The sequence below is a fragment of the Anabrus simplex genome, chromosome 1, assembly GCF_040414725.1.
Source record: "Anabrus simplex isolate iqAnaSimp1 chromosome 1, ASM4041472v1, whole genome shotgun sequence".
NCBI classification, from domain to species: Eukaryota; Metazoa; Arthropoda; class Insecta; order Orthoptera; family Tettigoniidae; genus Anabrus; species Anabrus simplex.
The window spans coordinates 275,610,421-275,630,927 of NC_090265.1; the positions used below are offsets into that span (position 1 = coordinate 275,610,421).

A 20,507-nucleotide genomic window follows, 5' to 3' on the forward strand; every position below is an offset into this window, starting at 1 on the left:
AAAATGAAAATTTAGACAGCAATAAACCTATAATAAAATGCAAACAATAACAAATCAAATCACATAATTGTATTCTAATAAACGTTGCGCAAGAACATCTCTCAACATTACATCTTACGAATTCATGCAGATACTAAAACACCGAATTGCGTCAAAACTAGACATGATAGGAATAAAAATAGCATCATTTTCGGAATCAGGGCAGCGATTTTCATAAGAATTACATATTTTCTAATTTACCGCAAAATCATGTTGGCTAGTTTGTTATTGCAGTGTGTTGGAGCGCAAATAGAATAGTTTCGTGCGTAGTAATCAGCATCATCTAGAGACAGCTGGAGAAACTAATCATTTATTTTGCACTACTGTAATTGTAAACTACATTAAGTAGCGATATATTTAACTGACGGTGGGTTGTATAAATGTAATACATTACAATATTAATATTGTAATTTTGTAATAAATAAATAAAACGTATTTCATTTTAGAGTGGATTTTTGAAATGCACAAATACTAAGTTTAACACAGCATATAAATCTAACATAACCCTACCCATCACAGTTGGCACAAAAACTCGTTCCCCTTCCAGAATTTGATTTTTCAGTCCTCCCCATAGCAATTCTACATTTTCCCCTCCGTTTGTCTACTTATCAATTTTTTTTCATAAAGTAAGAACTTATTGCTTCTGTGTCTGCCTTAACTACCTTCCTTTCCCTTTTCTCCCCCATTATTCCAGTGTTAATTTCTAACATAACTGCGCTATGAACACCCATTTCCTAATATTACCTCTGTTTAATAAACAGTTCCTGAACCACATGGGCAGAGCATCTTGCGCTTGAACGTAGATATAGACATAGTTGATTGGATAAGCAAATGTGGTGTAGGTCTAATGGTTAGCACTATGTAAGTTACTCTGAATCCAGCAATTCGAGTTTATATCTTGGTGGGACCTCAATAAGCAAGTTCCAGGAAGGACATTCCAGGGATCATTAATGGACAAGGCCAGTGTACATGAATGTGAGGATTTACAGAAGGCAGAACCCTCTTTTCTTTTCTTTTTTTTTCCTTCCTTTCTTTTTTGGTATAACATCCCTCTAATGCATTGAAAATTTTCAGCGATGCTAGGATAGGAAAGGGCTGGAAATGAGAAGGTAGCAAGTGTGGGTATCCTTCAGGGCTGCCGACAATGGTGTTCGAACCCACTGTCTTCCAAATGCAAGCTTATAGCCGTGCGACCCTAACCGCACAGCCAACTCATTCAGTACCGGTAATAATATTTACTTATTACTTGTAGATATTTTAGAAGCACATACAATCTTGTAATATCAGCTCACAAACTCCCAGAAATAACTGAAGTAAGCTTTAAAATCAACGAGAAGGTTACTTAGTTGATTCATTCCTACTGTAGTGGATTAGAGCATACCGAGGTGTTTTCAGTCTCTGTAACGTGTCTTCTAAATCACGTAATTTCGTGCTCTACCGTAAAAGTGCATTTTTTATGTTTCAAGTGCAGAAAGTAAACAATTTCTTCCATTTTTTACTTAATATAGTTTCAAATGGCTCACCATAGATGTGCTAAGTCAGAAGTTACCTTGCTTTATTGTGTATGTCTGAAAGTGAGACATAAGAAATAAGACATAAGAAATAATGTATTGAACAGGTGGATCATAATAAAACTTTGTTATTGTAAACATAAGAAATAAGCTCAGCAAATCATAATACTTGCCAAGTCTTTTGAGTTGACTGGGTTGTGTGACAAGTGGTTTAAAATCGAGTTCTGGTATTCTGTGGCAATAGCTTCATTCTTAAGTTTACTTAGCAGTGTCAAATTTTCTTCTCGAAGGATGCGTGCGATAGACATGTGGGTTCTGATTTATGGGAACTTTAAGTCATCTTAAGAAGTAATTTATGATCTGTTCAATATTCATCAACGTTTCTTGCTGTCTTTGTGATCAGGACATCTCTTCTGTCATGTTGTCAGGTAATAAAATTGTCAGTGTGATGCCATTGTTTGGATCATGGGTGCATCCATGTTGTTTTGAAGCTGTTGGGAATCTGGAAGTGTGTATTTGTGATGAACAGTTCATGTTCAGCACACAGGCCAAGTAGTAACAAGCCATTTAAATTGCAATTCCCGACACATTGATTTCCCGTGACATTTTCCCCACAGCTCGTCGTTATTTCCCACTCTAGCATTGAAGTCGCCAAGCAATAAGATCTTATGTTTAATGTCGCCTGTTACCGCGACCTCCCCTCCCCCTACCTGACACGCCCTGATTCCTCGCTGATGCTCGCGGCCTTTTGCCTGACATTCTGCTCCGCAGTTCCTCTTGAACTCCTCGCCCGTGAACGTGGTGCTTGAGGTGAGTTTCCATCTTCTATTTGCCTAGCACTTTTCTTGGTCCCTGTTTTCATCACACTAACATGAAGTTCAGATTTTTCTTTTAGGTCCGTTTGATTCGAGATATTTCCAGATTCACGATTGTCCACCTGAAAATAGTGTATTTTCACGAAATCTCATCTGTCAACTTACGGCCTCAAGTTTACCTCACATTATTGAATATAATACTGAAATATAGGACTAAAACTATTGACACACTACTAAGTCAAGCTGTTTCAGTAAATCCATGCAAGATATATGCCATTAAATCTTTTAATCTAACAACTAAACAATCCAAGCAATATAGATGGTTCATTGATCATAATCCATGAGGAACTGTTTTTTACACAAATTGGTCAATAAAATGGTCTTCTACCTATTTACACTGTATAACAATACTCTAGAACAAAATTAGCTGGTAGTGTATTCTTGTAAAGATCTCTCATAAGAGAATGTCTAAAAGGTTTTATGTATCGCTTCAAGGCCAGTAGTATATTTTTAACAGCTATTTGATATAATTAAAAAAAGGAAATTTTATCTGAAACTTGGTGCTATAATTAATTTTATGCATAGTTACAAACATTTAACAACGCCAGGAGATATACATGTACAAGACTGTCTATAGAACATTTTATGTCTTTTCTAGAACCTTATAAGGACGTATTTAGTCTGTTTTTCAACTACCCAAATATTTTATGATATAACGCAATTGTAAATAACAAACTTGGAAGGTTCTGTGTTTGTACATACATATAAGTATTCTAATGTAACTAGTTAAATGTCCTTGTTACTTCCTCCTAGGCTGATGATAGCAAATAAAATTGCCGAAACCTGTACCAAAAATGATAATAAAAATGTGACATTTTAATTATTTCACTTTTTTTATAGTATTGAACAGGTGGAAAACCCTACCCTTATCTTTGACTGTAAGATCTTATGTGTTGCAGGTATCTTGGTGAGAACTGTGTTCATATGATGGTGGAACTGATTTTTTTATATCCTCCATATCGTTTAGAGTGGGAGAATATGAGGAAATAAATGTCATGGTATTATCTCCTGAGGGAGGCATATGCAGGGTCATTTACTGTGGTTGGTGTGAGTCTATGTTTGTTTAATAAGTGATGTTCCCCTCCCTCCTTTCCTTTCCTTTCCTTTCCTTTCCTTTCCTTTCCTTTCCTTTCCTTTCCTTTCCTTTCCTTTCCTTTCCTTTATTTTCCTTTATTTTCCTTTCCTTTCCAAAAGATGGTATGTCCACTACTGGCTTCATTTATTCGTCCTTCATCTGATAGTCTCCCTTCACCCAGTGCATCAACGTCAATGTTTAGTCTTGCTAGCTAGTGGGTAATAAGAGCTGTCCTTCTTTCGGGCCTATTGTTGTCCTTCAGGTCTAGTAGCATTCTGACATTCCAGGTGCCTACAGTTAGAATGTTATTTCTTGTTGTTTGCTGATTTCGACCGCATGAACTGGGGCGAACCTCTGACTGCGGTTTCCCAGATGAGTTTGAATGTGACTACCGATGTTTAGCCCACATTTTCTAAGGCCTTCTCTATTTGGAGTGGACAGTTGTGATTGTAAATAGGCCTGCCCAGTCACAAATGCTGGACCGGATCCCAGTGTAGTCACAGGGTCTCAGGAAGGTGACCATCACGCATCTGCCGCCAGTGTGCAGGTCCAGGCTAGAAGCTCCCAGTTTCACCCAAAACCTGCTTCTGCCATCCTTATCCCATCGCCGTATGAATTTTGAACAGCAGGCGAAATTGCCATGGGCGTGACTTTGTTCAAGGTGGACTACAGCTTGTCAGGAAGTGGCCTGCACACTATGATTCCAGAGCAATACACTGCGGCACATGTAACATGAGACATGCAGGATCAAGCACCGGAACTGCAACAAACTCCCGCAGACTTGTGGCCACTACATCTAGCATAGCCTCTTCCGCTTGCACAGTCGTTAGGAACCAGGGTTATTGTAGTGGTTCCTCTTCTGCTTGCTTAACTGTTGGGCAGTTGTTGTGCTTATATTAATCCCCAAGTAGTTGGGCTGCCTCTTCTGCCATCTCTACTGTACTGAAGTTCATCTTCTTCACTGTAGATGCTGTTGGGATCTTCACTCGTAACCCTGAACTGGGACCGTTCACCAGATGCTACACACTGAGTCAGTGTGCTCTGGGACTCGTGTGGGCCTATGAGCCTCTGAATTATTATTATTATTATTATTATTATTATTATTATTATTATTATTATTATTATTATTATTATTATTATTATTATTATTATTATTATTATTATTATTATTATTATTATTATTATTATTATTATTATTATTATTATTATTATTATACGGAGGTAATATACGATCTTGACAGACTTAGCTGATGAAAGTCTATTGCCATTGGTAAGAATATTTATCTTATAAGGCTTATGTCATGTATGACCTATGGCTTGGCCTTCAACAGTTTTAAGCAGTTGTAAGTGTATGTGTGTTTTTAACATAGGAGTGATTAATCTTAGATTATTTGTTTATTGCAAAAATAGTTAAGACAAACTTGATATAAACTTAACAAGTGGACTTAAATCATCTGTCCAAACTTCTTGTATCGAACAGTTTGACAACCAAGTTCCAGATGGCCTTATAAAAGGCACTCGATTTAAATGCACGGGGCAGGTGTACCTTCAGTACAATATACATAATTACAAAATATACACATTATAACGACAAAAACAATAATACAAGTGATAGTTAAGACTGAGTAAATTAAAATTTGTATTCTGTAAATTTATAATATAGTCCATAGTTTTTAAAGTGTTCATTTTAGTACTCAGGTCACACTCCTACTACTGTATATAAATTGTCAGTTTTAGTTATAATGGTTGAGGATGACCCTTAAAGGGTCAAAATCAGCCCTTGTGATGTATGTGATGTACATATAACTTACATCAAATATCAATTTGTATTGAATAGTTAGACATTCCTTTAATTCTTGTAAATGAGAATATCTTGTTAAATTGTAGTTTCATTTGCATATAGTGTGTGTTTTTATAAAACTTGCTAAATGTTCATTAACCCAAAATAATATTGACTGATGTTGATTAATACTTGTTTCAGTTGATTTGAGAGAAGTAAAAGAGGTCCGAATGGGAAAGAATTCCAAAGATTTTGAAAGATCACCTGAAGATGCCAAAGGAATGGATAACTTATGTTTTGTAGTGTTCTATGGCATGGAATTCATGTTAAAGACACTGTCAGTTGCAGGTAATCTTATAAATAATATTTCTAGTATAGTGTAGAGATAATTATTACAATTATTGAGGCAATGTAAGGTCAAACTGTTAATGCAATGTAACTTGTAACTTACCAATGTAAGAACAAGATAAATGCTTTTCTTTAAATGCTATTTGTTCGGGGCATCGACCTAGAAATATATTTTGCCCTGACTTGCACCATATGTGAGGAACCTGCGTGTATTTTATAAATGGCAGAAGTGTAAAGTGTTGAATTTGAGGAAAGGAATGTTAAGGAGGTCACAAACACCCAGTCCCCAGGCCAGCGTTGTTAATTATTTACAATTAAAAACCCCTGACCCGGCCAGGAATCTAACCCGGGGCCGCCGGGTGACAGGCGGATGCGTTGCCCCCTACATTAATTTGCAAAGTAGTTTTTTTTTGTTATGTTTGTCACATTTTATTGTGAAAGTTTACATTTGTTAATTAGTCTATTGACATTGCAAGTATTGTTGTTGTTGTTGTTATTATTATTATTATTATTATTATTATTATTATTATTATTATTATTATTATTAGCATATGGTAATGTACGCGAAACAATATACATGAACAGTAAGCATAATAAATGTAACTTACCAATTAATTTAAAACTTTAAAATTAAAGCTATATTTCTTCCTCATATCTTTTGATTCTTTTCAAATTTTAAACTTTACACTTTGCTAACCATATAACAAATCAGGTACAAAATCTAGCTCGTGAGCCTTATTAAGAAAACAAAAGGTTAAAGTTACTGGCCGAAAAGAAAAATGTTAGGAGGTGAACACTTGCACTCCTTTAAATTCACATGAAATACTTAAAACCCTGTTTGGGCATATGGCCCGATGTTAGAGGCTAAGCCTATACTACAGAGGTGACTGGATGGAGAGAAATATTTAAGTTACAGAAATTACTGGATAGATTTTAAAGGTTACAAAATCATAGTCACCTCAGTATCAAGCTGAGAGGGAATACAAGAGGGTTTCTCACTTTTTATTCCCTGTTTCGAGTAAGTTCTTTAGACTTGAGTGAGAATTGACATTAAGAAATAAAACTTACATTGCTAAAGAAATTTGAAACCTTCCCCTCAAGCTAGCTTTCAAAGACTATTACATTGTTAAGCCAAAACTGCCATTACCTTGGGCTGGTGGACCTCCCGAAGATGGACAAGTGAGCCCTCTCCCCCTGCCTCTGCTACGAAGACACTCTAGACTGGAGCGATCAAAAAGACAGCATGCCCGAAATGTACCAGCTTTTATACCAGAGAGGAAAGTTCCAGATTTCTCTGGGTCAAAACTCTGACACGCCCACAATTTTCATTGGACAATGAACTAAATATTGAAGACCGTGATTTGTCACTTAAATAAATGTAGAAATTTTCTCATTGGTAGAAATTTTAAGTTGGCAGGAAGAGATAGAAGAGTAGATAACTTTTGAACACCGAAAACGAACTATAAACAATTCAGTTTAGGAAACCTTGACGTACAAAATTACTTTGAAATAGTTCATCTTCACCCCAGAGGGTGCAACATAAGTTGATAGTAGCAACGTCTGTCCAAACTTCTTGTATCAAACAGTTTGACAACCAAGTTCCAAATGGCCTTATAAAAGGTACTCGATTTAAATGCACAGGGCTGGTGTACCTTCGGTACAATATACATAATTACAAAATATATACATTATAACGACAAAAACAATCATGCAAGTAAAAGGGTTCAAAGAATTAGATCTAAATTCTCTAGACATCGTATGGTCTCAGTAGAACCCACCACAAAGTCCTGGATGGATCCAACGAATGCCCTTCCAACACATTCGGTGACAATAGGGTCGATAGTCTGCTTAACTGCACCACATTCACAGGCTGCTGAAGATCTCATACCCCACTTAGACATCATTGACCCGCATCTCCCATGGTTAGTATGGACTCTGTTGAGGGCTACCCATGTCTTGCGGCGCAAATTAAAGCCAGCTGGAAGATTCTTATAATTGTGAAAATTCGCTCAGTGTAGCTGTATCTTGTGCTTCGTGATTGAATAAATAAATAAATAAATAAATAAATAAAAAGAAATAGTTCAGTATATTTTGAAGGCAAGTATGAGGAAAAATCAAAATAGACATGAAGCAGCAGAAAGGTATGGAATTTTGAAGTAAAGTATCAGGGAGTAGAAATAGACAAAAGAGTAAACCATCTGCCAGCCATGTGGTGTCATTAGTGACCCCATTTCACTTTTTTGCTATATGTAGCTTTATGTGACATAAACTTTCTAGTTATCCTAGGCAAAATCAATCATTAACCTTCTAATTAACTTAAGCATAATTAGTGAGTCAATCAATGTCGGTCATCATTGATTTACGGCGATCGCCTAGGTGGTGGCAGATTCCCTATCAATTGTTTACCTGCCGGGCTGAGTAGCTCAGGTGATAGAGCACTGGCTTTTTGAGCCTAACTTGACAGTTTCCAGACTCAGACCAGTCGTATTTGAAGGTTCTCAAATATGTAAGCCTTGTGTTGATAGATTTACGGGCATGTCAAGGATCTCCTGCAGGACAAAATTCTGGCATATCAGTGTCTCCAAATACAATAAAAATTTAGTTAGTGTGTTATAAAACCATTAACATTATTATTAATTGTTTACCTAGCCTTTTCTTAAAAGGTTTCAAAGAACTTTGAAATTTATCAAACATTTCCCTTGATAAATCATTCCAATTTCCTAATTCTTCTTTTAAATGAATATTTTCCCCAATTTGTCCTCTTGAATTCCAATTTTATCGTAATACGACACTCCCATACTAAAAGCCATATGCCATTTCATTTATCTTTCCTACCTTTATAAGCCCCACTCAAGCTTATTTGTCTACTAATGTCATTCCTTGCGATTTTTCCACGGACAGCTCGGAACATCCCACTTAGTCAAGCAGCTCATCTCCTTACTCCCAAGTTTTCTCAGCCCAAAGTTTGCTACATTTTCTTAGCACTATTCTTTTGTCAGAAATCACCCAGAACAAATCGTGCTACTTTCCTTTGGATCATTTCGAGTTCACTTATCAAGTGTGGGTCCCATACACTGGAACCATACTCTAATTTGGGTCTTACCAGAGTCTTATATATAGCAATTTAGGCTTTTATGGCCAGCATTACAAATCAAGTCATTGTTTTCCAGCTTGTAGGACATGCTCCTGGGCCACGGCCTATAAGCCCGGGGAACAATGACATGAGAGTCTTATGTGCTCTCTCCTTTACATCCTTACTCCATCCCCTAAATACCCACATGATTATATGAAGAGATCTGTAACCGTTATTTATGATCTCATTAATGTGGTTGTCCCAATGAAGATATTTTTTTATATTAACACCTATCACCCCATAAGACAGGAATTAAAACTCTTGTTATGATTAGAGGGGAGAAAGAAGGGAAAGGTTTTATTAGACTTGCAGACAAGCCCCTGGAAGTAGTGGAGACGTTCAAATACGTGGGGAGTGAATTAATAATAGAGAATGCTCGACAGGATGCTGAAATTAGTAAGAGGATTCAAGCTGGAAGCTGTTTCTGTCATAGTGTAAGAAACATGCTATGGGACAAAGATGTGCCAATGGAAGCAAAGGATACTATGTACAAGATGTATTACATACCCATAACAATTTGCGGAGCAGAGACTTGGACAATTACAAAGATGGATGAGAATCGAATACAGGCATCTGAAATGTTCTCGAGGAGTATTGTACAGAAGAGTAGAAGAGACAAAATAAGGAATGAGAAAATCCAGGAAGAAATTGGAGTGGAAAAAATTAATGATAGAATAGAGAAGAGCCAACTAAAATAGTTTGGGCACATAAAGCGAATGAGTGATGAAAGAATGCCAAAAAAAAGGTAATGGAAATGCAAATGCAAGGAAGGAGAGGCCGCAGACGACCACGGTTGAAATGGAAGGACACAATCCAACGCAGTATTAGAGAAAGAAACCTGGACTGGGACACACTGTTGGAGGAGGAGTGGTGGAAAGACCAAAGAAAGTGGAGAGGAACCATATTTGCCCCTACCCGGCTACAGCTGGATAATTGGAAATGGTAGTGATGATGACGGTGAGGACCTCTCGTCTTGGGAAAACACAGGACCTGACCTTTCATCCTGTTTACCATCAAACCATTGTCTGCTATCCATCTTAAAAGAATGTCAAGGTATGTTTGTGGACGCTCTCAACCCTGTAACATAACTCTATACAGTATAACATATTCTGAAAAAATCATTATCTTTGATTCCAGTTCCGTACTCATATCATAAAATATGTAAAAGAAAACATAAATGTTAAAAAATACTGCCTTGTGGGATCCCCTCTTATATATGACAGGTTCAGATAATACTTCACCTACTCTAATTCTGAGTTGTAGTTTGTAGAAATTTAGCCTCCCATTCAACCACTTGTTTATTTAGTCCAGCAACCACCATTTTTGTTAGGTAGTGTTTTACCATGATCTACCCCAGAGATGCTCATGCTGGGCATTTCGTCCCTCGAGCACACAGTGTTGTAAGCGGTCGGGCAGGCGATGAGCGTGTTATTCAGCCACAGTGATGTTATGGTTATGTCACAGGCTGAGATGTTTAATGTCAGGCGAAGGCCTGCCAGTCAAACTCGTTCATTACGGCGATACCCAATTTCGAAGTGGTGGCAGAAACTAATGAAACAGAAAGGACTTTGCCGAATGTCTCTGCAGAATGTGAATGGGAAGAACAGACTTTTTTCTTTTATGCTAGCATGTACCATGTAAAATACCTACTATGAGGGCAATCTGTTACATCAAAAATATTATTATTATTATTATTATTATTATTATTATTATTATTATTATTATTATTATTATTATTATTATTATTATTATTATTATTATTATTTTTATTTTTATATATATATATATATTTTTTTTTTTACATCGTTATGCCCTACTCAGGAGCACGGTTGAACTTGCTTAGCTGATGTGTTGGCCTTCTTTTCCTCCCAAAATCTCTTCATCCTCTCGCTGAGCTTCTTCCTTTGTTCTTCTGTCCAAGTTACAGTATCAGAAATATCATTTACACAGTTCATTTATGCATACTAAACTACAAAACAATAACACAGATACAAATCAAAGCAGTTCTCACCAATCTCGACCAGAACCTAGCAACATCAAGTGCATTCCGTGTTGCATGACAGAGATAATCTTCAATGCAGGAAGATGGACACAGTGAACACTGGTGCACATACTGCATAGTTTGTTCTTCGCCACAGTCACATTTGATCAGTATAGCCCCGTCTTGCTAGGTTGAATTTGGATCTGCCCACTCCTGTCCTCAGTCTGTTCAAGGACTTCCAGACAGACCGGATATAATATAGAACGCCACTACAAAGCGAAATATGCTCATTTGCATGAAAATTGTTGTAGGGGGTGTTTGAATACAACCTGCATCAGAAAAGTTCCATGACTGAGGTTGTAAAAAAATAGAAAAGTTGCACTTACCAAGTAATGATCTTAGCTCCTGTCGAAGTAGTCCCTTTGGCTATCTATACACAATTGCCAAGCATTTCTGGAGGTCTTGGAAGCAAGCAGGCAAATTGTCAACTGCGATGCTTGTAAGCTCATGTGTCTCAGCCCATTGGATGTCTGCGATATCTTGATGAAGCTTTACTTTCAGTCGCAATTTCACTCGCGGAAACAAGAAAAATCGCAAGGCGAGAGGTCGGGCGAATATGGTGGATGTGGGACAACAGTAACAGAATGTTTGGCCAGATACTTAGTAACAGGCCGGGCTGAGTGGCTCAGACGGTTAAGGCGCTGGCCTTCTGACCCCAACGTGGCAGGTTCGATCCTGGCTCAGTCCGGTGGTATTTGAAGGTGCTCAAATACGTCAGCCTCGTGTCGGTAGATTTACTGGCACGTAAAAGAACTCCTGCGGGACTAAATTCCGGCACCTCGGCGTCTCCGAAGACCGAAAAAGTAGTTAGTGGGACGTAAAGCAAATAACATTATTATTACTTAGTAACAGATAAAGCAGTGTGAGGTCTTGCACTGTCGTGAAGTAAGAACCAGTCCTGCAACTGCCACAAAACTGGGCGGCGTCGTCGACTTGCTTGTTTGAAGACTTCGATGTAAAGAGTTTGGTTCACTATTCACCTGGTGGAACGTACTCATGATGAACTAACCCTTTACTGTCAAAGAATGTGATCAACATTCTTTGTTCTCAAAGGTTGCCGTTTGGCTTTCTTCGAGGCTGGTAATCCAGGATTCCACCATTCTGCACTTCGACACTTCATATGGTACAATATAATTATTAAATTAATGTAGAAATGGTCCTCCTTTCAATACTATAATATGTAATATTCTAAATTACATTAATTAATTAGGTACTAGTTTCGGCCAGGGCTGGCCATCTTCAGCTTTAATGCGAAAACATCTAATAGCTAAACAAATGTACATGCACACAATTGACATAAAACAAATGAAACAAATATATACAAATTGACATTAAAAAACTGGGATGAAATTATGATTAAATTTGAAAATAAAGTAGGTTCTAACTTCTTGAGTATGCTCATCATTGAGAATATTTCAAGTATTAATTTATATACACAGAACATCTAATCATTAATAATTCAATAGTAAATTGGAACTGGTAAAAGTTGATCCCGTAGTTCATCACCAAATCTATTTGAGTGGTGTTAGTGATATGCAAAGCATTGGACACCGCTGTAAATAACCATTAGCTGACGGAGAACTGTTAGATGTTGTTTCATCATCAATCAAGGTAATAAAATGAGATGCTCTCGTGGTTCTTGTTAAATCATGCTGAAATGTTGTTGGATATTGTCAGGACGGCACATGAAGATGTGGTTAACGCAGATACATTGTGTCTGGTTTAAAATTTGCAATTCATTGCGGTGTCCATGAAGTTAACCTGAATAAATAAAATAAAATTGAATTAATGAATTGAATGAGAGAATGTGTTAGTTAGATGGCATAGGTTATATGAGACTTACCTCTCAATACTGCTTGAGGTGTGTGGCCTATTGTTGTGTGTGCTTCAGACTAACTGTTGTGAGATTCAAATGAAAAGGAGGGAGGGGGGAAGGTCCTGAAGGAGTGGGTCAGAGTGGAAGGGGTGAGGTGGGGGAATGGGGAATTAAGGCGGGGCTGAAGGATGTGGGAAAGAGGATGGCTGTTGAGGATAGGTACTGTGAATATTATGAAAAACTGAATTATGACTTGTTGGTTTGACGTTACTGAAAATGGGAATTAGAAGGTCAAAAAGGATATTTGGCTTTTCTGAAATTTCATTAAGATTATGATTTGGGTTGAAATATTGATCTAAATGTATGAAGCAGCTTTTGGTAATGTTAAGGAGGGGTCTTTGTTGATGATTTTGAGAATTTCAGTATCTTGTTTTATGTCTGTGAATTTGTGATTATAGTCATGCATATGCTATCCTACAGCTGAAAATTTATTGTATTTTAGGGCATTGGCGTGTTCCGAGTTCCTTGTATTAAAATTTCTCCCGGTCTGTCCGACGTAAGAAGAATTACAACTGTTGCAAATGATCCTGTATACTCCTGATTTTGAATAACTATTGAACTTGTTTATGAATGTGGCATTATGTAAGATTTGTGCATTTCTATTGTTTGTTTTGTAAGCTACTTTTACATCATGCTTTTTAAAGATGTTGTTGTATCCATTGGATTTAGCTATATTACAAATAGTGTTCAACTCATTTTTGAGATCTCTTTTAGACATTGGAACACTGAAGGCTCGGTATACCATGCTGTTGTATGCTGCTCGTTAATGAATTTGGGGGTGTGAAGAATCTTGACGGATTGTGGTGACTGTTTGGGTGGGTTTTCTGAAAATCTTATATCTTAAGTAACTTGGGTGTCTGATAATAGTTAGGTCTAAAAAATTTATTTTCTGTTCAGTTTCGGATTCAGGTGTGAATTTTATATGTGGGTCAATGTTATTTAGGTTAATGACGGTGGTAGCTGCATTTTTAATGCTCTCATCCATTATTACTATGGTGTCATCTACAAATCTTGCCCAGAAAATGATATTGTTAAAGTTGTTATTATTATTATTATTATTATTATTATTATTATTATTATTATTATTATTATTATTATTATTATTATTATTATTATTATCATCATCATCAGTTTTGGCGTGTTCCAAAAAATCCAAGTAAATCTCAGCTAAGATACCCGAGGCCGGTGATTCCATAGCCAATCTCTCTTGTTGATGAATAACATTATCGAAAGTGAAATGGTTGTTGCTTATAACTAAAGTATAGATATGAAATCCTGTATTTCTAGTATACTTAAGCTACTGTATTTGCTTAAATTGTTTTGAATGATGGGGTATATTTTGGAGGTTTTGAATGATGGGGTATATTTTGAAGGTTTGTATGCTAGGATACATGTTTACAATATCGAATGAGTGGAGAGAATAATTGGATTGAATGTTAACATTTTTTAATTTATCGATCACTTCTTTAGTGTTTTTGACAGATTTGTTCGACAAGAAACGAGGGTTTATTCTTAAAAATCTTTGAATTCCGATGCTTTGTATAAGGGACTCAGTCTATAGTTAATGATCGGGCGAATGGGGATGCCGTTTTTGTGTATTTAGGGGAGGGCTTTGGCGGTGGGTAAACCTGGGTTCATTTTAATTCATTTAGTTTTTTCTTGATCTGTTAAAAGTTATGAAATATTCTTGAGGGTCTGCTTAAGTTGATGTTGGATTCTCACGGTAGGGTCTTTCATTATTGTAGAGAATGAGCTATCCTTAAAAATTTATTTGTTTTGCTTACATATTCGTTTTTGTCCATTATGACGGTAGTGTTGCCTTTATCTGCTTTCGTAATTATGAGATTATTATAATTGATTTTCTTTTTTAGAGCACCTATTTGCTTTTGTGCGAGGATAGAATCTTTGTAACTATTGTTGTCATGAGTAAGGGGTGAATTACGGGAGTTACTGTTTTCTGGGTTGAGAACGGAGTTTAATTTTCTTCTTACTTCAAATCTTACTTCTTCGTCTTGTTTATCTGCTGGTAATTTACTAATGGCTAATTCTGCTTCTACTGTTGTAGTGATGGCTGTGTTCAGAGTGTTAAAATTAGGCCATTTGTGTTTACGGCGCCTGGCTAAAATGGAATTTTTGTCTTCAGTCAGTGGTACTTTGGACAAATTTATGATTGGAGGGTGAAACTGGTTGGGCATGTTAGGCCTAGTACTTTTTATGGTTTCTTTAGCATGGTTGTTGTTGAGTTTAGAGTTCATTAACTTATGCAGCTTTTTTTCTAGGGTTTGTTGTTTCTTTGGTAATTTAATAGATAGTCTATTGTCAACTTGGGCTTGAAATAGTTTCCAGTGAGCTTTCGGAAGTAAACTTGTGGTTTCGAGGTGAATCTCGTATAATCTATGGTTAAGAAAGGACTTTCTCTTGTACAAAAATTTGCTCGTCTCTCAGCCAAATCTTATTTGTTCTAGTTTAGGTTTTAGTAATTTGAAAAGATCGATGATTCTTAGATTTGCTTTTAATAAAGTTGGGTGTCAAATTGTGAGCGGTACACTGTTTGAGAAATTCGATGTCTTTGCCTAAATTGGCCAGCCCCGGCCAAAACTAGTCCCTAATTAATTAATGTAATTTAGAATATTACATACCGTATTATAGTATTGAAAGGTGGATCATTACTACATTAATAATTATATTGTACTTACAATTCAATACGGATCAGAACCATGAAGTTTATAACCTATGACTTAATATGGTGGTCATACTGGTAACACCAGCTTTCATCCCGAACAGTAATCCTTGTTGGAAATGTGTGATCACGTCTGGCTCTATCCAGTAGCTCCACAGAAATTCTTCATCTTTCCTCTTTCTGGTCGTCTGTTAGGGTGTGCAGGACGAGTTTTGCATTCAGTTTCACGTTTCTGTAAATCGTTACGTAAAATGTATCACGCACATCACGATTCAAATTAAGCTCTTCTGATATCGCACGCACAGTTACACGATGCTCTTCATGCAATAACTGCCTTACACGCTCCACTTTTGCATCGGAATGTGCTGTAGATGGGCAGCCAGTTCTGGGATTGTCTTGCATTGAACCTCTGCTTTCCGTAAACATTTTGTGCCACTCGAACACATGACTTCTTGACAGTGCATCACCTCCATATGCTTGTGTAATCATTGTTCACATTTCACTAGAGGTTTTACCAAACTTAACACAAAACTTAATGTTCCCTCTTTGTTCACAATCAACGTACATTGGGTCACCATCATTAAACCAAATAGTGTGTTGCTAAGCACAGCCCTGCCACCTAGTGTGTGTGCATGGAAACATGGCCAAAGCCATCTCAGAACAGACACATGCCAGGTAACATAAAACCAACATTTGTTCTGTTGTTCGCATTGCAACCTCAGAAATACAACCCTTGTCCCAGAACTTTTCTGACAAAGAGTTAAAAATGGTTGAAGATAAATTCTAAATACTATTTTCTGAAACTCAACAAACAGGGAAAGTGACAAAACACTAGAGCACTGCCCAAAAACAAGCATAAAACATTTTTGAGTTGTGTATTACGTTTTACTGAATGGATAATAGAGATTTTATTTTTCGTAGTGTAAATTTTGTCATTCCCATCCAAGAAATTGTAAATCATATATTTCATGCTTCAACCCTGTATCTTTGTACAGTTGCTCAAAGAAAAAACGCATGGTGTCGTAAAAGTTTATCACAGATACATTTTTCAGAAATAATTGAACGTATAGATACGATGTTTGTTGTGAGTATCCACAGGGTTTTTATCTACATGGAAGGTGAATTTGATAATAATAAAAATTAATATTAACATTGATGCTTTCATGGCCCGTACTTGTAGACATGATATGGACTTTTGGGCTTATGCCATATCAAGAAAACAAGGTGACATTCTTTACGTTTCGCAGAGAACTTTGCTCTGCGTCTTCAGAAAAATCTTGACTGTCCACGAGGAAGTTTTCTACAATAATGAGGGTTTAAATTTAAGAATATTTTACTGTTGGAGAACTGTAGTAGTATGCTTGTTCTTCACCAGGTGGCTCGCTTATGCTGGTACAGCGCTCCAAGCGGCAGCTGACGACAGCATTAGCTCCAAATGAGATGTTACACACAGCTTGGAATGAACCAACTGGTGATGACAGATGTACGAATTGCAAAACACCAAAACAAAATAACAATATAGAAAGGACACGGAAGAGAACTAAGGATTTACGTAGGTAGTAAGCGAACACTGAGTACTATTGTGCTGTCATATCCCCATAAAAGGAACAGTAAAAAATTAACTGCTTTTGTGAAAAAAGTGGTAAATATAAAATATGCTTAAGAAATAACAGCTAAATAACAAAGAAATCATAGCAAATTTATCAATACAAGTCATGCTGTGATGTACAGTATGAGAATATTAGAACACTAATGCAAATAAATAGATGACTTCTCTTCAACAGTAGTAAACTGCCGGTGATTCACAGTGTAACGGATTACGCGTTGCATTTATCAGAGCAGCTCACATAGAAAATGAAGGAAGGCAACAAAGTGACGGCTGATCCCGCCGTTGTGTTTCCTTCCTGTGAATGTAGTTATGAACTAGAGAATGTTAAGTAAGTAGTTATTTTAATAACTCGTGGGCAAAAAAAAAAATGCCTCATCCTTTTTCTTCTTTCATAAAACAATATAAATTACATTATAATCATAATTATGGGTATCTAAGTGGGGGTGTGTTCAGTCCTTGTGGGTCCATAAGCAGTACTGTTTAGTTAGCATGGAATGATCTCTAACTCTGTTTCTTTCCAACCTGTTTTTACACTCCTCAACAATTGCCTTAAACTCATCCCATAGGCTAGTTATACATTTATTTACTATTTCCCATCGATCATGATTACTTTTTTGTAATTCTCCATGCGTCTCTTATCAACCATATGGTATTGAAACAGGAACGCCCGTACTTCAGCTTTGTGGAGAGCATGGATTAACGCCAAGGCGTGTATGGTTCATGCTTTAGAGAGTACGAGAGAAGGGAAGTGAAATTAGTTCATATTATAAGTGGAACTTGCAGTTTATTCAAAAAAATTCATAGAAATTGTATCACCATTTACAGACGAATGCTTTGAATGTCCTCAAAGATGTGGAGAAGGCGTCGGTGTCGGTGTTGTCCCACGTCGGTTGTTAGCCCTTGATGTTGAAGGAGACTTGAACCTGGGGCAGTCGTCTGATGATAGTGCAGCGTGGAATAGTTATTTAGCTTCGTATTCCTTTAAGTCCCATGAAGGGAGTAGAGAAATGTAAAACTTTCGTACAGAATGTCAATAGAATCTGTTACGACACTTCTCTACCGCACTGCACTGCAAATTGTGGCAAGACACTGTTTACTGGCCGAAGTTCCACTGTAAATGATATTGGACGCACATTACTTTTGGAAATGGAGATGAATTCAAAATCACAGTTCTGTGGAAATAATTAATATTGTTCGTGCAATAGTCACTGGCGCACTCGAAGTGATAGGCATTGAAAATAATCTGGAACTTTCTGAGATACAACTGTTTACCATTTCACTTAATCTCAGTGCGAAAAGAAAATAAATTAAGTCCTACGGACAAAGTCCTTGTACTGTTTGTAATGAGCACATGCAATGTTCTAGCACACGCACACGTAGAAATAAATGAAAGTTTCTGCAAAGACAGAAAAGAAACAGTTTATGACACGGTCTCGTGAAAATGAACCAAGTTCTATTATGACACAGTCTTAACAAAAAATCACGTAGTTTTTCAGAGATAAATTTTCCCCTGAGACACAGTATTACACATAACTTAATACAACTTCTCGACAATAAATGTAGACACAGTCTTTCATAGTCCCTTGAAAAGAAATAAAGGTACCGTATTCCACAAAGCGAATCAGCATAGTCTTTGGAAGGAAATATCGGCACAGTCTTATGAAAGAAAATGTTAGCACAGTTCTGCGAAATGAACTGACACAGTCTTTTGAAAACGAGGGTTGACACAGTCTTATTAAAAGAAATATCGACACTGTTTTACTCACGGAGGGAATTGACACAGTCTTTAAAAGAAAGGTTGGCACTGTCCTTTATAAACAAATTAACACTTGTAACTTTTTTATGAATACTAATAAATAAAATCATGAATAATATATATAAATAAATAGCTGAATAAATAAAATTGAAATAAATTAAATTAATAAAAATATGTAATTGAAATATCCGTTGTATGAGCGCCAGAGTTCACCAGAATGGATCCCTCGAATTTTGATAGAACATTATAAGCTTTATATACCAGGGCATGTACATAATGCTGTGTACTGGTACATCTGCTGCAGGCCTTACCTAACCTCCTGAAAACTAAATAGGTAGGAACTGCACCTAGTTTCATCAATAATTCCACTGATTGTAAAATAGCTAACTATATTCTTAACAAAATCCGTGCATGAGCACCTTATCAACACACAGCATTATACATATAATACACACATAAAATATTGCTGGAAGACTCCATATTTACAACAACAACAATGAAAACAGTGGGAAAACGAAAGCGAGAACTAAACTACCATTTGTAGATAGTCCGATGAACAATGTACATATATGTAGATAAATACCCTTCACTGTCTCTCTTTCAATACGACTTGCCAATTCTCATAATCGGCATTTATAACATCACACAGATACTGTACCTCGTAATACTGTGTTCACAGACTTAAACACTTGTTGTAAAGATATATACATTTGAGTAACACACGCTGTCGACCCTCAACATAAATTATGGAAAGTCTGAGATAGCTTTCACCAACATATAATGCCAGACCTCCACAAGTACTACAACACTTAATGCGTACGCCCTCCGCAATTTGTTGATCAGCCACTTTCCACGAAGATAACAAGACTACGTTCCACGAACGTTTGAAGTCCAGTCCATTGTAGCCGTGTCACTCGAATACCGTATATCAGCACTACTTCCTTCTCGTACAGTCTGTCCGCACTACTTCCTTCTCGTACAGTGTGTCAGTACTCCTTCTTATCCGTACAGAGTGAGGTTCCCGCCATTTAATCAACCTTTATAGGCATCAGCATTCCCCTTCCTCTCACATAATACGCCTGGATTGGTCCTTGCCAGCCAATCATGAGTGATCCACCGTTCAGGGTTGCCCTGAACTTCTTCATGCTCCCAAGACGTAAACAAACGCTGGGGTATATCACATGACTCATAGAACTTTCCTAGTACAACAACATCAACAAACACATCTCATCAAACACTGGGATGTCTGCATGAGTCATACGAATTACCAGAGTCCAAGATAGCAATGTTTTCCCACTCATGCAAAACAAATTACTCATACTACATATATGGTTACCTTCCAGCTTACAAAGATTAATGACAAAATAAACAAATGAAATACTGATGATGATAATAATAATAATAATAATAATAAATCGAATACTGACAATGATATCTCTAACTTCTACACACAGTGCGAGGGTGTGATATATGTACTATCACACACTGACCATAAAAAGAATTGTACTTTCACTAGGGCACAATTTCACGAAATAACCTAACACAGTCTCTTGGAGAGGAAACAACTAAAGCACAGTCTTTATGCCCTAAGTCCTTTAAGCACAGTTTCAAAATAACTAGTGATTACTGTACAGTCTCTTCAATACAAAAATTCACAATATGAAATAATGTTACTCGGCTCGACAGACCGATATTATTAGTGAATAAACTTTTCGCTAATACTCAAAGTTAAAGTCTGCGGAGAAGGCTTTCAACACTCGTATCACGCACTTTCAATCATCGGT

General features: G+C 36.8%; 1 protein-coding gene across 1 annotated transcript in view; it reads left to right on the top strand.

Moving 5' to 3' along the window:
- Positions 1-20,507, top strand: part of LOC136863740 (1-phosphatidylinositol 4,5-bisphosphate phosphodiesterase gamma-1) — a 512,032-nt gene that overhangs the window by 57,316 nt on the left and 434,209 nt on the right. The window contains exon 3 of the mRNA XM_067140126.2: positions 5,482-5,628. Within this exon, the coding sequence (XP_066996227.2) occupies positions 5,482-5,628 (147 nt within the window). The remainder of the gene's footprint in view (positions 1-5,481; positions 5,629-20,507) is intronic.